The sequence below is a fragment of the Limulus polyphemus genome, unplaced genomic scaffold (genome assembly GCF_000517525.1).
Source record: "Limulus polyphemus unplaced genomic scaffold, Limulus_polyphemus-2.1.2 Scaffold2775, whole genome shotgun sequence".
In the NCBI taxonomy this organism is placed as follows: Eukaryota; Metazoa; Arthropoda; class Merostomata; order Xiphosura; family Limulidae; genus Limulus; species Limulus polyphemus.
In genome coordinates this window covers 90,816-99,742 of record NW_013668385.1, presented here as the reverse complement: position 1 = coordinate 99,742, position 8,927 = coordinate 90,816, and the positions used below count along the sequence as shown (strand labels likewise).

At 34.4% G+C, this 8,927-nt stretch overlaps 1 protein-coding gene across 3 annotated transcripts in view; it reads left to right on the top strand.

Moving 5' to 3' along the window:
* The first annotated feature begins 2,800 nt into the window (after window positions 1-2,800).
* LOC106467874 (elongator complex protein 1-like) overlaps window positions 2,801-8,927 on the top strand; it is a 95,831-nt gene continuing 89,704 nt past the window's right edge. The window contains exon 1 of one of the 3 annotated variants that reach the window (XR_002612496.1): window positions 2,801-3,159. Coding sequence is in view for 2 of the 3 variants with exons in the window: in XM_022396087.1 (XP_022251795.1) it covers window positions 3,007-3,159 (153 nt within the window). In the remaining variant the exon portion in view is untranslated. The remainder of the gene's footprint in view (window positions 3,160-8,927) is intronic. The other 2 variants (XM_022396087.1, XM_022396088.1) reach the window with 2 other exon arrangements.

The following is an 8,927-nucleotide window of genomic DNA, read 5'->3' as shown; positions in this document are numbered from 1 at the left end:
GTGGAAATGCAAATGCTGAGTTATGGTGTTAAGATTTCAATGATTTTAGCGAAGACTCACGATTTGCTGTACGTGGGTTCTCTTGGTAAATGAAATTTTTATTCTTGTACGGTTCTTTTATATATGTGTTAAAACTCAGTGTACAAGTGACAACAATAAAGCCCATGTGTTAGTCGTGAGACAGACTAAACACACTCGTGTCAATAATACCAGAAAAGCTATGACATTCTCATGGGGTGCTAATACATGAAGAACTTAAGTTTCAAATTTCAACATAAATCTTGCCTATAATGAGAGGAATGTGACCAGACTAATATTTTAAGTGGTATGAATTGACTTTCTTTGTAATTTATGGTGTCTGTATCGTTTGGTAATCTCTTCTAACAGGATGTATCAAGGATTAGGCGATGTGTTATTGAAACCACCTGTTCTGTAAGCTATTACAACTCACTAGTAGTGGCAATTAGGTTTCTCGGTATAGTGAAACAACATACAAGGACATGTGTTGAAATAAACTTGTTTGAAAGTTCAAAGAAATGATATTCAAGTACTGAAAAGCTTTCTTGTTATCATATCGACAGTAATGTTCAAATGCGTCCGCGCTGGGCTGAACGAGAGTGACCCCCAACAGGGGTGAGATAGTTACGGACAACATACAAAGGTCACGCTGCTGACCCAATGGTTTATGCGGCACAATAAACAAAAGTACGGCTGCAATGAAACATAAGAATAAACTTGAAATAAAAATATATTTATGAAAGAAAATTAAAATGTTTTTATATACATAAATAAACATGAAATCTTAGTTAAAAACAAAAATACTCATTTATTGTTTAGGTTTATTTACAAATATTATTTTTGGGTCTTGTATATTACCGAAACCATAAGGAATGTGATTATTAAAAAATTAAAAATAGATAAAATTTGCACTTTATGGACGACACAAATTTTTTGGGATTGCAAAATAATGTACTAAAACATAAAAAGTAATCAGGTCAAATCTGCAACAAATATAAATATTGTAATCATTTCTTATAAATACCATTTCCTAACGTAATTTTCCCAAATGTGTGTAGTTTAAGAAACATAAAGCCTGTTACTTCTGATAAGTTTAGTTTTTTTGCATTATGATCTATAATATCTTCATTACCTACACACATTGTCCCGTCACGTTGTGACCATCTTATATATACCAGAATACCCCCAATCTAGTAATCTCCCGACAATTCACGAAGGTTCGAGAAAGAAGTGGCGTGATACTAGTCACGTGACCTCGCTGACGCAACACTATTATAATGCAACAACGGCCATAAAGTGTGAAGCGCGATTTTATTGTTTTGTTTTAAACTGTGTATCTTGGTCCCGCTCGAGATATAAGCAAACGTATTTAATTTACAAACTTTGTATTAAACTTTTAAAGCTTTGTAATTGGTTCAATTATTGTACTTGTCTTAGGACATTGGTATCAGGCCTATTATATTTTCAACGTTACATTCTTTATCTAGTCCCTTAGAGCTTTTCAAGAATTTAATGATCGTTTAATAATAGCATTGCAACTACGCTATGTTCGCTATATACATTGCTGACGACTTGTTTCGCCCAATCCACAGCTCATCAGACCAAATGGAACACAAAAGCTCGGTCGTTCGTGGTGGGTGTTTAGGATTAGATTAACCACAGATGCTTTGATATCCAGCCATCCCTCTTGGCCCTGTTCTTGCTTAAAATGTTAAGAATTACAACTTGCTGAGAAAAATAAGTGAAAAGACTGAACTGATTTTCGTCTCAAAAAGGAAGCCGGAAAGGTCCAAACCAGTTCTAACCTTGTTTAAGAACATAACTGCACGAAGTAAAAACTAAATAGATAAAGTTTAAATTGGAGTAGAATGAAATTAATAAATCTAATTGAACTAAACCATTTAATAAAAATGTGGAATCACGGGATCCAACATTTTGAGAAAGGAGTCAAAAGAACCAATCACCGAAAATATAGCGTGCAGAATACCGACGGCCAGTAGTCAGGGTCGCAGGAATCTTGAATCCTTTGCCATGTCTGAGTTCTGTAAATCCAATGCCACAGCTTTAGATTTGTTGCGGGGGGGGGGGCGAAAGTACTCTAAGAAAACCCATTTTACCAGCCGGGCGCCGAATATTCTACCTGACCAGTGCATAAATTGGTACATAAACTAGGGAGAGAGAGGGGGTAAGGTTATACATGAATTAGATAGCTTACTGTAGTAGAATGGTGTCTAGTGACCCATTGATGCTGTAGTGCGATTGGTAATTAATTAATTCATTTTCTTCAGAGGTGGTAGATATCAGTTGAGTGAAGGGCTGGAGTTGGTGTCAGTGATGGCGGCTTTTGGAAATTTATTCATAATCCGGGGAAAAGCCTCTGGAGGATAAAAAAGTTTGGAGACGGCTCGGCTTGAACGGGTAGTTAAAAAAACCTTATTAATATTATAAAGGTGCAACGTTTCGACAAGCTTATGTCATCATCAGGTACTGGAGGAGTATTCAGTCAAAATATAAGCCATTTGTTACAAGAACAATTGTATAGTGTGAACGCCTTATACAAGCTGCGAAGCATGACTATAGTTATTATAATTATCATAGTATATTAGTATTAGGCCTATTATATTATTTAATACTACATTCTTTATATAGTCACTTGGGAATTTTCAAGAAGTAGAGACTCCTAATTTTTCTCTTATTGTTTTTTATGATATATAAGGATTTGAGGGTTGCTTCGGAAGTGCAAGTAACTTTTTATAATTTTTGTTTTCCAGCAAATGTGGAAATTGTAGGTTTTACGCCCCCCTCTTTTTCACGACTCGTATATTAAAGTTCATATTTTCCAATTTTGCTTTCCATATTCCTGAAATTTTAGAGTATAGAAAGAGCAAATAGTAATTAAATTCAGCTTCGTTTCTCTACAACTCATACATGTGTCCTAGTAATACTAACAGTAGTTGTAGTAGTACTAAGATTTAAACTTAAAGACCAATGAAGAATTTGAAGTTAATATATGTGACACAGGTAGAACATAAAACATTAAAATGTGATGAGGTGAGCAAAGTTTGTGTCAACTCTGAGAGTCATGTTGTGTATATTGTCAGTAAGGAAAATCTTTATGCTGTATCAGCTGAAACTGGTGAGGTAAGTAAATCCAACTTCTAAGTCAGTAAGTGTCATTTTAATCCTATCATTTATGGAATTGAATTATAACTTAAGTCAAGATAAGTTACATTTGAATTTGATGCTTATGAATCTGTAGGAAGAAGAACAGCCTCAGAACACATACCTATCCAACGAAGTTTTAAAAATAATTCAGACCAACAAACTATTAGTAGAACTATTAGTAGTACTAAAACTAAGTAACAGTAACTGAGTAACTGCCGAAGCTTTGTGATAGGGAAACCATTTCACATTGTCAAAATGAAGGTCATAATTCACCTGTAAGTGTAAGTTACCAAAGAATGGCTTACCGTTAAAATTTATAAAGTGTAATAATACTTCTAATATTAATAAAGAAGTACAGAAGAAACATTGACACTACAAATGCTGTAAAGTATCATTTAATTTATATTGTGCCATGTTTTCTGCCATACCTTTTTACAAATACTCACCACAGTAGCTGGCTTACAATGCTAAAAATCATGTTTCGATACCTATAGTGGACACAGCACAAATAGCCTGTTGAGTAGCGTTGTGCTTAACAACAACCAACTAAACAATATACAAATACCGTATGTAGCCACACAAACTAATACTAATAGCTTAAGAAAATTTTATTCACAGGTTGACATATGAATAATTTTTAAACTACAACTAGGAACTCACTATCAGATTACAAGCATGGGCAGTAGACAACTAATACTAAGATACTATTATTAGGATAATTACTTTTTTACCAAGCCTGAATATAATCAGTTTTTCAAATTAGCTTGCATCTAGGTATCCAAAGCTTAAGTTAAACTTATCATTCCTAGGTAAATGTGTGGAATAAGTTGGCTCATTGAATAAAAAAATAACTGGAATGGAAAAAGCAAATGGTTATTGTTATAAGTGAAGTTCAGTTAAACTGGGTTAATGTCACAAGTGTAGTGTTCAGGGCTCAGTTTCAAGACTATGTTCTGCTTGATATACATCAGTGACAGAATAAGTCATGATCAATAAATTACTTAAATTTGGTGTTTTTAACTATGAGGAGGATGCTGCTTCTTAACAAAAGGATTTGGATAATTTGGCGAGTTAGGTCAGATTAATGACAGATGGCTTTCGATTATAATAAATGCAAGGAAATGCATTTGGATTATCATACTTTGAATAATAAGTATAATTTTGATTGGGCTAACTTAAGCAGCATTATGAAAGAAAATAATCTTAGTGTTCTGGTTGGTCAGACCTTTAAGCTATGCAGGCAATGCACTGTTGCTAGTGGTAGAGCAATCGGATTTTAGGTTGTATCTACAGAAATATTGAATAAAAGTTTAAAGAGATTATAATTTCATTGAATTGGTCACTGGTTAAGCAACACTTAGGTATTGTGTTCAGTTTTGAGCTCCTTATCTCAGGAAAGAATTAAATAATTGGAAAGGGCTCAGAAGAGGGCTAATAGGATGATACATACATCTTTGAAATTGTTTTCCCTTAAGAAAAAAAGACTTGGATGGGATCTGATGGAAGTGTTTAAGACTGTTAAGGGAATTGAGTGTGTTGATGAATTATCTTTTTTTTATTTTTTATATCTAATGAACATTCAGGATTCAGTTTTGATGGGTCATTGGGCCTATCCATGACCATTTTAGTGGGTCAATATACATAAAATGTGGGCCATGACAGGCACATACTTTATCAATAATTGCTATGTAATATATTCAAATTATATTATCATTTATACCACTGTAGCTATTGTTGGCTTTCAACATTTATGCTTATTTTTCAAATAACAGATAGTTGTACAATGCTAATAAAAAAGGAAATTCTGCCACAGTTAGTTGACTTTAGTTTTTCATTTGTCTGCTAGTTTTTTAATATTCTGTAATGATATATGTATTGTTATATTATGTTTTCTGCATTAATACATCTGTGAGAGAAGGAGGGGGAGAAACTGACATAATAATAATAATCACAGACATAATTATTAGGCCATCAAGAAATTATTAGATGAAAAACCTGAACAACTTGTATATCAAAAAGATGGTGATCTGATGGTGCCATATCTGGAGATCATGGTGGGTGGGGGAGAACTTCCCAACCCAACTCCATAATCTTGTGTTGCGCCAAACGTGCTACATGTGGATGTTTATTGTCGTGGAGAAGAAGAACACCTTTCCAATTGACGAGTGAAGGGCGTTTCTGATGAAGAGCTTGATTTAAATGTTCCAGTTGCTGACTATAGATATCTGTATTAACAGTTTGCTGTGGATTGAGGAGTTTGCAATTAATTACTCCTTTGATGTCCCACCAAATGGAAAACATCACTTTCTGCGGATGGAGTCCAGGTTTTAGGGTCGGAAGTGGTTTTTGTCTAGGACTGAGCAATTGTTTTTGGCATTTAATATTTGTGTAGAGAATTAATTTCTAATCACCAGTGACAATTCTGTCCAAAAATGGTTCATGCATATTATGAGCCAGAAGAGGCGAAGCAGCATTCACACATTGGAAACGATGATCATTGGATAGTTCATGAGGCACCCAAACACCTTCTTTATAGAGTTTTCACATATTCCTTAGATGTTTCCGTATTGTTTCATGAGAGACATGCAATTACAGGGCCATTTCACGATTGTGTTGCCTTGGGTTAGACTCAACGAGTATCTTCGGAGCATCAATATTAATTCCAACATGTCGGCCCCTGCCATCACAGTTTTTAAGACTAAAGTCAAGTTAATGAAATTTGATGAACCATCGTTGACACTTACGAAAGTTCAAAACATTTCCATAAACATCTTTGATATTCTTTGTGACTACAGAGGCATTGTTTCCCTTCTTGTATTCAAACAGCATTACATGCCGATTGTGTGTCTCGTCATGTGCCATCAATATAAGGAATTAGAGCATACTAAACTTTATACATTATATAGGCCACACTAATGTGACGCTTAGGTGGTTTGTTTAACCCGTTGACTACTGGCTACTAACTTTCTTAGTAGCCAATGCAAGTCTTGATATTTGTCATTTCAACAATAAAACTACTGGTTAAAAAGTTTTGAAACTTCATAATGACTTTAATCAATACTCAATTACACACTCTCTGACTGCAGTTCAATTACTTTGAGCACGAGCACGTGAGACGTTCTAGCGTTTGTTATAGAACGACTGTTGAAATTAAGTGTATCGGTAAAGTTGTATTCGGAAAGAATAAACCAGTTTTATTTAAGAAAGGACTTGTGTCGCTAAAGTTTCGTCGGAACGAATTTACGGAAAATTAAGTAACGACTGGAGGCGTAACTCTATCATACTTATATTTGAAGTTTGACTTTTGTTCTCAGATTTTAGAAAAGTATTAGAAAGTTGACATTTAATTTTAATAGCAATACTGAGGAAGTTTAAATCGGTGTCAAATGCTGGTTATGCAATGATGCTTTTAAAGCTTTGATTAAAATAATCCTTTACTATGGTGAATAAACGAAGAATGTAAGTTTGGAATATATGAGTAAGAGAGCTCTTGTTTTTTTTTTATGAGGCCTCATTTAGTGTACTTTGTGAAAATTTGATCCCTTTATTACAGGAAGTAATCTAGTAAAATAATGCCTGATTTGCAAACTTTGAGCTGTGAAGAAAGACTCAAAATTAAGGGCCTCAACTTGTTTTCTCTAGAATGTAGAAGAACTAGAGTCAACTTGATGCAAGAACTTAAAACTGGTTTGGGATAAACTGTCCTTCGGTGATTTGAGTGGTGGAACAATAAGATTGGGAGTTTTAAATATATTTATTTTCAGCAGAATCACATCTTGGTTATGAATTTGGTTTGTTTAATGATATTGTGTTTGTTGTTGTGAACATTTAATATATTTCTTGGATAAGTATAAGGTGCAAAGGGCTACAATAACATAGCATAAGGACAAGTTGGATAACGAGGGACCATTTGGTCCTTCAGGGCTGTTTTGGAACACCCACCATTCTGAAAGGAACTCATTTCATAAATAATTATTTAGAATAATAAAACTTTCTTAACTGGAGCCCAGCTTGTTTTTTCAAACCTTAACTTTGTGCCCTCTCATCCTTTTGTTTGCTGAATATAGCACAAGAAATCAGGTTTTTATTTTATTGATCTCTTGGACAATCGTGTAAGTTCAATAGAATCCTCTCTTACTTTTCTTTTCTTAAAAGAAAATAAATATTAACCTGTCTTTATAAGATAACCCTTCCATCTCCAAAATCATTGCTCAGCAGTAAGTCTGCAGACTTATATCTATAGAAACTGGGTTTTGATACTCTTGGTGAGCACAGCACAGATAGTCCATTGTGTAGATTTGTGCTTAACTACAAACAAAAATTCCAAAATCATCGTAGTAGCTCATTATTTATTCTCTGAACCCCTTTCCAATAAGTTAGTTTACTTTCTTAGATAAGGAGATTAAAACTGCACACAATATTTGAAGTGTAGCCCAACTAGTGATTCGTATAAAGAGATAATGACTTCTCTTGACTTGTAAAGAAATACCTATAAAATATAAATACACCATAAAATTCTATTAAAATTGCTACTAGCAAAAGAGCACTACGTCAATGACTTGAGTGACTTATCCACCACTACGTCAAGGTCCTTTTCTTCAGTCATGCTATTGCATGGGTTTCCATCTATACTAAATGTGTGTGTTCCAAGTTTTTATAACCAAACTGCATAGCTTTGCACTTACTAAACTAACAACCCAATAAATCTAAGACATTGTATAGTACACTTATCCTTAAAACAGAAATACCCAAGAGCTTAACGTCATCTGGAGTCTTTACTAATTACGTCTTTGTCAGTAACATTTACATAAAAGTGAAGTCCCAAGCACCCTTGAGACAGTCCACTTGTAATAATTTGATTTATGTCCATCAATAATCTTTTTCATTCAGCCATCATATAATCCAAATTACTAGTCTTTCCCCAATCTCCACTGATGTGATTTTCTTAGCCAAGTCCAGACCATTTTCATCATCTAGATCAGAGGTCACCAAACTATGGCCCGTGGACCAGATCCGGCCTGCGAGGTCAGTTCATCCAGCCCACCGCTGCACTGTGCTACAAATGAGCTTAAATATGATTATTTATATGGAAATATCATAGATTGTAGATAAACTTACTATTTAGAAAAAATTAAAATAAGTGTAAGTAAAAATGTCCAAATTTGTCCAATCTGATTTTTGCATCTGACAGTAATATAAGTTTTAGGAAAATCAGTGAAATAAAAAATTCGGCGACTTTTTGCGACTTTGGATACCGGAGCACTTTTTGTGTAAGTACCTGCAATGAGAGTTCATTCCTGCAGTCACCTCTACGTGCATTGTTGTAAAACGATACAATGCTTACAGGCAGTTGATACAAGTGGTGTGACGAGTGTGCGCGTGGTTACACAACTTTGTGATAGAGAAGACGTATTGTGTGTGCTTCTACGTATATTTTTGTGTTGTACATATGTGTTTATATATTTATATTTAAATCTGGAACACTGGTTCAATACACGGATTAAACCCGAAAAGGCGACTTTTTGCGACTTTGTATATCAGAGCGCTTTTTGTTTAAGTACCTGCAATGAAGTTTCCAAGAAAAGCGATTACGAGCCTGCTGCAACGATCGTGTTTTAACTTGCATTGCTGTGTTTAAACCGGTTTGAAGAGTGCCGTATATAAAAGGGACTGACTTCAGTGAAATATGTCATATTTTTTTTGGCATATTTGAGTGTTGAAAGAGCTCACAAGAGATAAGCATC